The following is a 12,004-nucleotide window of genomic DNA, read 5'->3' on the forward strand; positions in this document are numbered from 1 at the left end:
TACCCATTGATTAATAATTGAAATATTTCTTTCAGCACTGCACAAATTGAGATTGAAAATTATACAACACGGCTTATAAAGGAATATATTGTTTGATTAATATCGTGTTGCACGTTACTGTATTAGGATGGAGTTAATTTATTGCCTGAGGAACTTAAATTAATGTGTCTGTTCTATACACTCAGCGATAAAATTTGATTTAGTTACTTTCACATTCCACGTTAGAAGAACACGCAGACAGTTTTAATTGGTTCCATACGTTTTACACATAAATAATATTTTACAAATATTTATTTTTTAGAAATAAATTTTTGGCTGCGACACAAAGATAAATTTCTGATAAAATATTTTAAAAACTACTTAAAATTACTAGGTATTAATAAGATTTTTTATTTCTTTGAGTACTTTCATTATACAGAGTAAATGCAGACGACTTGTGTGGCTGCCATCCGAAATTACCAAATAAAACGTGCATAAATAGCTTTAGAGGTTAATTAGTACAAATATCATAAGACAAATCAATATAATGAATTATTTTACGCTATGAAATAGTTTGTTAACACAATTTTCTAAACTTTTGAATCACATGTCTTAAAAATTTACAGGACATAATATTGTATGACAGCATACGTGTTTTTAATACAAATAATGTGTTTTAAATGCTTATTTTTTCACTTTTTATACGGGTTATAAACTAAAGTTGTTGGATCGCTAAATCTTTGAATTCTGTACGTTTTAAATTACTAAAGTTTGAGAATGGTTTCCAAATTAAACAAAAGCTACCGAATATTCTATAAATGGATATGGCCAACGAACTTGACTCCAGTTATTTTTTAATAATATTTTTCCTAATTTGGCTGGAAATTTTGGTGATAACCGGAATTAACTTGTACTGTTGATAGATACTCTGTAAAACTTTGTTTTGGTATCATATATCAAACTTTTTGGATACCAAACAAACTTATGAATCAAATGATCTGTCCTATATCCATCTTTTAATTATTCTTTAATGCTAGCTTATAATTGTTTCCTTCAGAAAATGTTAGTATTCACCATCTTGTCCATCTTACAGTTAATCAAAACCAGCAGTCATCTTATTTTTTATTCGTAATAATCTTTAACAAAAATGATCACTGCCGACAGTCATGTTTTATGGCAGTTTTAATGTTTACATATATTTCTGATATTGTATGCTACAATTTTATACAGTAATATTAAGTATTGAGATGAAATAGGTTGTTTTAATTGGACGTCTTCTTAAAATCAATGAAAACATATTATAAAAGATAAGTATAGAACAGGTACCTCAACTCCATTAACTTTAATATTATTTAATAACATTCTAGGTGGCATAACGATAATAGAAAACGATAAATAAAACGTCGCGTCGCAAGGACTGAGCCGGCTATAACTGGACAGAAAGATAAGGAATCAGATAAAGCGATAAGGCGGCAGCCTCTCACTGTATGTCTGAATCAGTCGCCAAAAAGCGACGTCGTCAGTTCATTGGCAGTGAGTGCAAGATAGCTTAAGTTCTGATCCTTCAAACTTAAAATTGTAAGGATTTTAAAATAAGTATTATTTTTGGTCTGCACTATTTTGAAGCCAACATAAACGACTACTAGAACTCATTGTTCATTCATGATTCACGGGATGTATATGTAAATTTAAAGTTCCATTTTTAACTTTATGTATGATGGATATTTTTCTGAAAAGAAAAATAATATAATAGAAATAATTGCAATAAATTTAAATACAATAATCTTGTTACACAATTCACCAAAACTGGGAAATGGCAGCAATAGAATTATTAAAATATTGAATTTTCACAAATTGTAAACACAGACACCGCTATATATAAATATAAGTGATCAGTTATATTTAGATCTCAGAGGCCATGGAACGTTGTTAGGAACACAAGATTTTTGTAATACATATATAGTCTTTAGTTTTTACCACTATTCTCAAGCTTTTTTACATTTATTAAACATTTGAATTTGTTTTTTTCGTAACTACAACACAATACGTAAATGTGAAGAGATAATTTAATTGTACGCAACAAGACTTTCTATGTAGCATAAATAAACACCGCGTCAAAATAAACATTCCAGAGCAGACTTATTGAAAGTTTTAAATGTTATGAAATTACATTTTCCTGGAAGTACTGGAGTAGATAAATTTATTCGTTGTTAATTGTATTTAAATCTATATGAATAATATTGAAACTACAATTAATCCAATCTCATATCCTTGTCTGGCAGCTCTTTATTCTTAGAGATAAATATATTTCTCCGGTATTCACAAGTTTCTCATAAATTACCGGTCCAGAGTAGTGACTTCATTTGACTTTAGCAGTTTTAACTGTTTTGTTTAAAAGGTTTGCAAAATGAACGGGGTTGGTCATACGCCAATTAGATGTCAAAGCACAACAAAGGTAAATTAATTGTTGTTGGTGTAATTTGTTAGCCTATTGAAGAGCTCCGCCTACTACCACTATTTAATAGCAGCGTCCTGGCACTATCTCAGAAGTAGAATATTGTCTCTGATACCATAAATTTTAGCGTGTACTTTAAGATTAGTCAACCATTACAGAAAAGTATAGCAAAGCTAATGATGCTTAAATCCTATGTTTGTTCATAAAAGTCTTGTTCTGGTTAATAATTCTTATAAATTGGATATTATATCGTCGAACGTCTAGAACACAACTTATAATAAATGCATTCATTTCTGACATTAATAACGAATGCGTGCATTTCTCACATCAATAATAAATGCACACGTTCAAGGGTAAATTCTATTCAGTTGGTTTCATTATTAAAGTAGAAGTCCCATTCCATCAGGTTAGGAGTTTGCCAGCGAACCCTTCGCGTAACAGGTTTCACTACGGATAAAATCATCCCTCGCCTCAGGAGGGTTCACTTCTGGCTAAATTACATCTTCCAGTTGAACCTAAAGTGGGTACAGTAAAAACTAATTTGTCACTTAAATGAATGTATAGGAGCGGCAAATCACTAACTCCAAATTTCAAGATATTGGTGTGCATGGTTAGATCGACATATCTATTTTACTGCGGGAGATAAGTTTTGTAGTTGTTGGGGCTCCCTAAATATTAAGGACTGTTGCTAATATACATATATGGGTTTGCAAACCGCCCCCCCCTCACATCTGACAGCTTTGAGTGGGGAGGCTGGTACAGAGCTAGCCTTATACCAAGGAGGCATGATTACGATTTATTCCCAAAATTCTTCCTCGTGGATGTCGACAGGAGGCGGCCCCTACCCCCAACGAAACGTGCAGTTACTAAGCTTCTTATTCTAAAAGAACTATAAAAAAGATAGAAATAGAAGAATCTCGTGATGGACCATACAAAGCCAACAAACTACACGTTTTCTGTGTAGAAATAATTGCTAACGCTTAGCCTAATCCAATGGAGTAAAATGCAACATCACCGGACCTGAGTTATTTAACTTAAATGAAAAGAAAAATTATAAATTATGTAGCATCCTGAGAGATGACGTTCACGAATACTCAACTAGTCAATAATTATTGAATTAGATGAAATTTAAAAGTGGAATTTGAGGCTAAAATGTAAATGGAGATAACATTTTAGATTTAATTGTCTACATATCAAAGTTCTTGTTTTTCATAAAGGCTTTTACAAATTGTTGCCCGTTAATTATTGTAATGGTCATTTTACATGCTGTAAATAAGGGTTTTTATGATTTCTCCTTTTTACGAGTGTACAGTGACGTTGCGTGCCCACTAGTTACAGACACGAGGTAAATATAACTCTGGAAATATATGTCGGGCAGGACAGTGAGGTCGTATCTGGCTCGTAGCCATAGCCAAGTGGTTAATGCATCCTCTTGTAGAGGGCACTAGTGGCTGTTGTAGCCTCGCCATCATTCTGTTTATGGGTCGTCGTCTGCCCGCAATCTCCGCTATAAACGGAATATACGATCTGTGGAACAGATACTCTGACAAATTCCAACTTTATCTGACCACTCTTGTGAGTGAGAACCAGCTTCAACAATTTTCTCTTTTGCTCTTTATACTTATACACGAAATTGTGTTATGCGTGCAATAGCTTGGGTGCCAATTTGTACTCTATAACAATACAATTTTATATATTTTTATTATTTTTTAGATATTTTTAAGGAGAGAATAAATAATAGCTTATATATAATTTTGGCTGAAAGATACCAATTTACACAAATAAGATTTTATTAAATAGTCAAGGATACAATTAGATTACTTTTTCATATCGAGTATCTAATGAGATTCACACACTTAATTTAACTCGTTAGGTTATATTAGCACCTTGAAAGAAGATTAAAATTTCTAAAAGTTGTTATCATCAATATCTTCGATTTGTTAGCTGGTATGAACATTAGGAAGTTGTAATTTTAATTTGGCTTTATTTCTGTCTCAATGTTCACCAAAACTGATCTGTTTTGCGAAAAATAAATTTTTATCTATCAAATGCACACATTTGTTTGTTATTTTATAAAGCGCGACTTAACTCTCACCGATCGAAGTTCAACGTTACTTGCCCTTGTCAACCCAAATATGTGTGTTTTGTGTATGTTTCTGTGTTTAAGTTTTAGATATATTACCCAGTGTGGCAGAGTTTTGCAAACAATGGCTCTCAACTAGTAACGTAATTTTCTGGTGAACCACACGTGACCTGTGAAGGAGGGATTGAAGCATTGTCAGTAGTAGGATGATTGGAGTCCACACTAAACAAATGGCCCAATATGGTTGGTGTTGAATTAACTTACTTTTAGTTCTTAATTTTATGCGGAAGAACCAGAGGAGGTTACTAATACAAAAGAAAGAAAATTGACTTTGTTTTTTCTAACTTTAAATTTACATAGACTTTTATCTGGTGGAGATACTCACTTATAATCGAGCTTGAGGCGGCCCTTGAGCACGCCGAGGTCCTGAGGTCTCTGGCCGGGGATCCACTGGTAGACCGGCGCTGGAGAATTGTTCCAGAACCATTTGACCACGAGGCCGGAGTCTGGAGCCAGCTCTGACTGTTTGAGGGTGTACTCGCAGTCCAGAATAGCGCCAGACTCTGACCCGTTCCTGACCTCTTCAGGCACCCGCAGTGCTGTGATCTGGACTGCTCCCGCATCTGAAACACAAATGGATTACAAAAACTTGCTCAGTACTAAGATGTGTATTATGATAAAAATATGAGATTATTGAATCCTTCATCAGAAATTAGAAACAATTTAATCTACATAGAAGTATGAAAGTAATATATAGTTTTCTTTATGGAGATCCTGGAGAATGTTGTTTTGTAGTTATTTTCAAATTAAAATATAATAACTTAAATACCTATATGTTATTTATTCTAGAACTATAGTTTTGAATATATTATCATAGTTTTTTCTTTTGCATCCCTTGGCACAACGTTTAGTGTCACGGGGAGGAGGCAATTTCATTATTATTAATTTTTTTTCGTTCCTAAGTAAAAAATTATTAGAATGTTCAGAACGAATTTCTTATTAATCCTAAAGGATCAAAATTTGTATTCATTACTGCTCCAGGAACCACTAGAGATGTGGTTTTGGAGCCGGGTGAGTAAAAAATAGAGACAATGAAGGTATTAGGGTAAAAACTTGTGTAGATAATTCTGGGTAGATAAAATTATTCTTTCCATTTCCAGACTTTATAATTTTATTTTATTTTTTTCAAAGTATATTAATTAGTTTAGAAAAATGTGTTTAGAATAAAATTACTATAATTCTAATTCATCATGACCTGAACAATTACATAAGTCAGTTGGAGAACCAGATTTGCTATTCTGCCTCTCATGATTAGAATTTAATGTTTTGTTTAGTCAAATAACCAGCAAACTTGACTTTTTGTACAGACTATAAAGTATTCAATCTTAAGGCTTGTGCAGTTTAACTGAGAGAACTTTCCTAATTTCATCATTTATCACGTATACCGATTAACATTTAAATGTCCAATTATTATTTTTAGCGCATTTGTAACAACACCCAAGAAGATCATATGTCTAACTGCTGACAAAAGAACAGCATTATGATTAGCTAGGTACCTAAAATAAGTTATACTATTTAAAAGTATCTCTACACTAGTATATGTATCATTAGTACATTGGTAATCATCCTATTTTCTTTAATAGACAAATCCCATCTTTCTAAAAGGTTCTGGAATCTATACTTTTAAAGATTTAGTACCAAACCAGAACCATCAGAAATTATAAATGAATTATTTAAACGTATCACTAAACTGACTATAATACTCTGCCATATCTTAGCCGGCAACTTATCTATACTTAAAATTGAATTGACATGAATTAACTGCTATCTATTTCAAACGATAATTTAAAAGCCTTCAAATGCCTTTTAATTCATATACACTGATGTTTTGCCATACTTCATTGACAGTCCCTCATCGTACTCTCGTTCAGTTGTATGAATTATTAGCTGTACTAATTACCTTACTATTAGAAAACATTTTCTAAGTTTGAGCATTGTCTAAAACATATTATTCCCTTATTACAAGTTATGGCAAGAATCAACAAATATCAACAACCATGATTAACATACCATTTATTAGGTTTAGTTTTTTCTCACTGAAGCCCATTAGGAAGTCCTGGGAATACCAATACCCGGTTCTACCATGTCGTCTATTATTGTTTACCAGTTAGTATATGAGAACATTCAGACCACTTTGACACAGTAACTGGACTTGTTTTATGATTTTGTGTCTTACGTCCTCAAAATAACTAGTGAGTGAATGTTTTATCTATTTCACAATAACTTTAAATGTAGTAAACTGCGGGGTTTAAAAACAATCAAACTTTAATTGGACACCAAATTTGATAGAGTAACATTAGAGACCTCTAGTTTGCGCCATTCTTCTTCTTTTTATAATAACTTTAAAATGGCCTGTCACTTGCTATAGATTTCTTTTTAAATTTTTAATTTATCCTAACATAACTCATTCGAGGGGAATGGGAGTAAAACATATTCATACGCAAAAAACACATCAGTAGGCCATATAATCATCACCCAAAGTAAATCACTCCATCTCTTGTAATAAGAAAGTTAATAGGGGGAGAGGGACTTTTATGATACCCGGTATATTAAATACATGTTGTTTTTATTGTAATTCATCATCTTATCCATGGAATATATAAATATACTAACGAAATTACATTATTATTTAGGTGCTCGTTAATTTCTGCATACCTAAGAGTTCCTGAGAATACTTAAAAACTTTTATCAGGAATCTCTTTATTGACGAGTGTTCTAACGATTAAAGCATTACCGATTTTTAAATTCCGATAGTAAAACTACATTCTAGCGATTTAAATGTTATCATATTGTTTTCCCCACAGATACGAATAAGGAAACGCATTATTTTCTTGGCTTTAATTAATGACATAAAAAGGAATTAGTAAAAGAGTTCTATGTCTTTTTTTGCGATACTTCCCTGTTGCTGACTGACACAAACAATGAATACATAGTATTTGTCGCCTTAATCGTCTCAAATTCCCTACTTAAATGTTTTAAAATAACAACCATAAACCCCTATTTTAGACACTAGAACTCAGACGTGGCCTTTTTATGACACATAGATTATGCTGGCCAATAATTGTTCATGTACAAGAAGTATTTGTTGAAGTATTGGACATTTATTTAGGGAATAATATATTTTTACTTTTAACTTTTGAACCTTACAAATAGAAATTACAAAAGAGATAAGTCAAGATCACATGAGGGGTGATGTTCTTAGAGTCATAACACTTAATTGGCTTTATTAATATTTTCGTTATTTAATATATATTCCTGTGTATCTCATTGCTTTCCGTGTTTTTTTGTACAAATTTAGAATATATTAAACCTATTTTGTTGTAACCAGGTATCTCTTTCACAGGCGAAATTTCATACAAATACATTTGGCCTTAACACTTTCACTGCGGTATTATACTGAGTGATACCAGCCAGTAGGCATTAGGGTGTTAAGCGGCCCATACACTAGACGTGCAATGCACGCCGTGCAAGCACGACGTGCCAAAATTGGACGAAACGTGCCAGTGTGTGGAGGTCTCCGTGCTAAACACGCCGTGCATTGCATGGCACGAAGGCAATCAAGATAGGTTTGATTTTCGGCGTGCCGTGCCACCTGCCGCCGTGCCATCCTGCAAGTGTGTGGACCAGTCCCGCGCTACGTGCTGAGAGTGGAGTGTCTTTTGAGGTTATTTTTCGTTCTCTCTCGCGGCAAATACTCTACTATATTTATCACGTCGACTGCTGACACAAAAATTTTTCGTGGCAACTAACCGTTGTTCCACCGTTATAGCTTTTCTCAGATTAGTGTCTTGTCTTTCGATGCGTGGCCTAACCTTTTCAACACATAACTAAATGTTTCGTCATCCATTCGCAAGTAGATCCTGTAATCATTTTTATTATTTTCACGTAAGTCTTTCAGCAGTCTCATATCAGAATACATTTCTCTCTCTTTTAACCAATTTTTCGTCCATAATTGTCTTCTTCTCTTCTTCACTTTGCTATCGTCATGAATCACACCAATCAACAATACTGTTAATGCTTTATGTTTAGTAGTAAAATATAAGAGGCATAGTAGTAAAAATATCACAGCACGACAATACTACACAATATCACAATACCACAACCAACTTCTAGCACGTCACGGGACTGACTAAACTGTCAGTGTGTGGGGCACAAAGTGCCATGCCAAGCACGGCGTGCCAGTATAAAAAACTGCACGGCGTGCAATGCACGTCTAGTGTATGGGCCGCTTTAAACTACAGCACATTAATTTACCAGCTATAATACACGTAGTTTAACTACATTACAATTACCATCCAATTGTAATACGTGGGGTTAACCCCTAGGACTTGTTCAATCACCGTGGCTATGTAGACTCTTCATCATGCTCCCATTCACGGATAATAATTGCTTTATTTAACAACAATTTGTCAAAGTGAGAAATAATAGTAAAATATTTGCTGTATATAAGTAAAAGTCTGATTTTTTATGTGGAATTCTAGACGCTCGTACATTATTGTTTTCCACTGCTTGTTTAATATTTGAAAAACACAAATATTTTCAAACGGTTTGGAAATATTGTTTATAATTATCAACAAGAATCATTATAGAATGGTTAAGTTATGGTCTGTATGTTATGATTCTTCTATTTACATGTAATTTTATTAAACTAATATCTTGTTTGTTAACGTTATTACTATTGCACACTTTAAAACCAGATCGATTAATAACAGATAAATCATTGCAGAAGTCGAAAGGTAGCTCTTTCGCAATTTTATGTATGGTATATTCTTTTTTAGAAAGTGTAACGTTCCTTCAAACCAAGATTATGAAGATTTTTATTGAAATTAATTTAAATATTTAGGGTGACATTTATATTAATTTGTAACTAAGTAGTATATGATTGATTATAAACAATAATATACTCTGTAATTTATGTAATTAAAGATTTAAAGTTATATCTGAATTAACAAAATGTAACTAACATAAAAGATAGGTAATTACAAATTCATTATTAGTATCAAATACTTAATTCAGTACTGTTAGTAAACGTGGAAATGGCACGTGGTGTTTAAAGTGAATAATTATGCATTAGCGAAATTAAAAATTGGGGGAATGTTAACGCATTCACTATCTAAATCCATGAAATAATTTTCCATTTAGGGGCTAAATAACGAGCCCTTTAGTGACATGATTGACGTAGAAGTGTGTACCCCTTTCTCTAAGGGAGTAATCACTAATTCAATCCCATTTACCTCATGGAGATTCAAGAGTGTCCCCTGTCCCTGGTCACCAATCGTGTGATGTGGATTAGGGATTACTACTGTTCGTTCAATTCTTCGACATATTGCGTACAATGATCAATATTGCATCATAATTTATGTTTTTTACAAAATATAGCAATAAATAGAATATAAATACATTTTAACTACCCCAATTAAAATTAAATATAGTTACTTTTTTCTACCTAATAAAATAGAATCTAATAGAATAAAAATACAAGATCTGTACGTTCAAAAGACAGCACTATCAAATATATATTTTATAATAAAACATATGTAAATTTTAAACGCGCAGTGTTCAAATTGCTGTAGGACTTATGCAAATGCATTATTGAACACATTTTTTAAATGAAATCCTACTTCAAAAACTTAGTGTTTACTTTAGTGTGTGGCCAAAACTAACAAATAATGCAATATAACAGGTGCCCTATTTCACTTCGTTTAGCGTCTGTCTGTCTGTATGTGTTTTTTTGGATAAAATTACTACTCAAAAACCACTTAAGATACAGAATTCAAACTTAACAGTTATGTTACTTAGTGTTGGTCCTTTTCAGTAAAAAAAATAAATCAAATATCTCATTGCATTTCAAAATGGCGGCCGTTCAAAATTTTCAAATTGTATTAGCTTTGAAACGACAACAAATTCACCAGGATAACTTTTTTTAGCATATTTTATTACCAATTCAACAAGTTTTGTTTCAAAAAGATTGAATAACAAATAACTGAGTTACAGCACCAAACGTAAAAACAGGTTAAATCCATGCATTGCAAGTAAATACAACAATGTAGTGGATTTTTACGAATAAACTTTTTAAGGTTCTTTATTAAAATAGTGAACAATGTTATAACCAGAAATTTAATATTTATTTTTTTAATTTGTTTTAAGGTAAATTTAAAAAAAGTTCTTAACCAATTGTGAATCCTGGTTTTTAAATCTTAAAAAATTTTAATAGGGCTACGTTATGGTTGGGTATAGGGTTTTCTTACATGGCAATTGTGTGAAACAGCGTAATTAATTCAATGTGTTTGAAAAATGTTATTGAACATGATATTTTTTATTAAGAAATCAATGATTACTGTAAAACTTTCATAATCGTTGCTCAAAGTGGCGTCCTTGTAACTCGTTGCAGATTCTGAAGCGTCGTAAGCACGATTCTCTCACCCCTTCAAAAGGATTACTGTCTTGAATAACTTCAGCAGCCTCAACAACTCTAATTGCACTAATTGCTACAAGTAAAAATCAATGGGTGTGAGGTCAGGTGACCGTGGAGGCCAAGAGACGGGATCTCCACGTCCAATCCAACGATCTCCATACACTTCATTCAAATGTTGTCTAGCAATCAGGGAAAAGTGGGCTGGTGCTCCATCGTGTTGGAACCACATTCATTGTCTAGTTTCAATAGGAACATGTTCCAACAGCTCAGGTAAGATTTCCCTCAAAAAAACTTCATAAGTAGGTCATCGTTCAGTCTGTTTGGTATAATGTGTGGCCCAATCAAATATCCGTCTACTATTCCAGCCCAGATATTGACAGAAAATTTGTGCTGAAACTTACGTTGCACAATTTCATGAGGGTTCTCTTCAACCCATAAATGGCTGTTTCAGCTATTAAATATGCCATCTCGAGTAAATGACGCTTCGTCAGTAAAGAGAGCATACCTTAAAAAATCGGGTTCATCAACTAATTTGTGAAGGAACCAACGAGAGCAGTCTACCCTGAGAGGAAAATCTGCAGGTTCTAAGGCTTGTATTTTCTGATGTCTGTAAGGGCACAAACGTTCTTCATTTAACACTTTCCACACAGAACTTTTGCATACATACAAATTGCAATAGCGCGAACGCTGGTGGAGGGGTTTTCTTCTACGAATAATAAAACCTCTTCTTCAAAATCAACAGTCCGTAAGGATTTACCCGTTCTACAACATTATTTTTCAAATGTCCAGTTTCCCTAAGACGAATATGAACGGCACTGAAGACGCTATGAACTGGGTGCAGCCTATCTGGAAAGCGCTCTCTGTACAATCTGCTAGCTAATCTGGCATTGCCTCCAGCAAGTCCGTACACAAAGTGAATATCAGCATACTCTTCAGAAGTAAAACGGTTGATATCGTAGAAGAAACAAAGTAATAACAGAAATTTAAATTAACAGGAAAAACTAACAGGAAT

At 33.1% G+C, this 12,004-nt stretch overlaps 1 protein-coding gene across 1 annotated transcript in view; it reads right to left on the reverse strand.

The window, feature by feature from the left end:
• Positions 1–12,004, reverse strand: part of LOC124353021 — a 67,498-nt gene that overhangs the window by 14,550 nt on the left and 40,944 nt on the right. The window contains exon 2 of the mRNA XM_046802810.1: positions 4,903–5,140. Coding sequence (XP_046658766.1) covers positions 4,903–5,140 — 238 coding nt within the window. The remainder of the gene's footprint in view (positions 1–4,902; positions 5,141–12,004) is intronic.

This window comes from Homalodisca vitripennis, chromosome 1 (assembly GCF_021130785.1).
Source record: "Homalodisca vitripennis isolate AUS2020 chromosome 1, UT_GWSS_2.1, whole genome shotgun sequence".
Lineage (NCBI taxonomy): Eukaryota > Metazoa > Arthropoda > Insecta > Hemiptera > Cicadellidae > Homalodisca > Homalodisca vitripennis.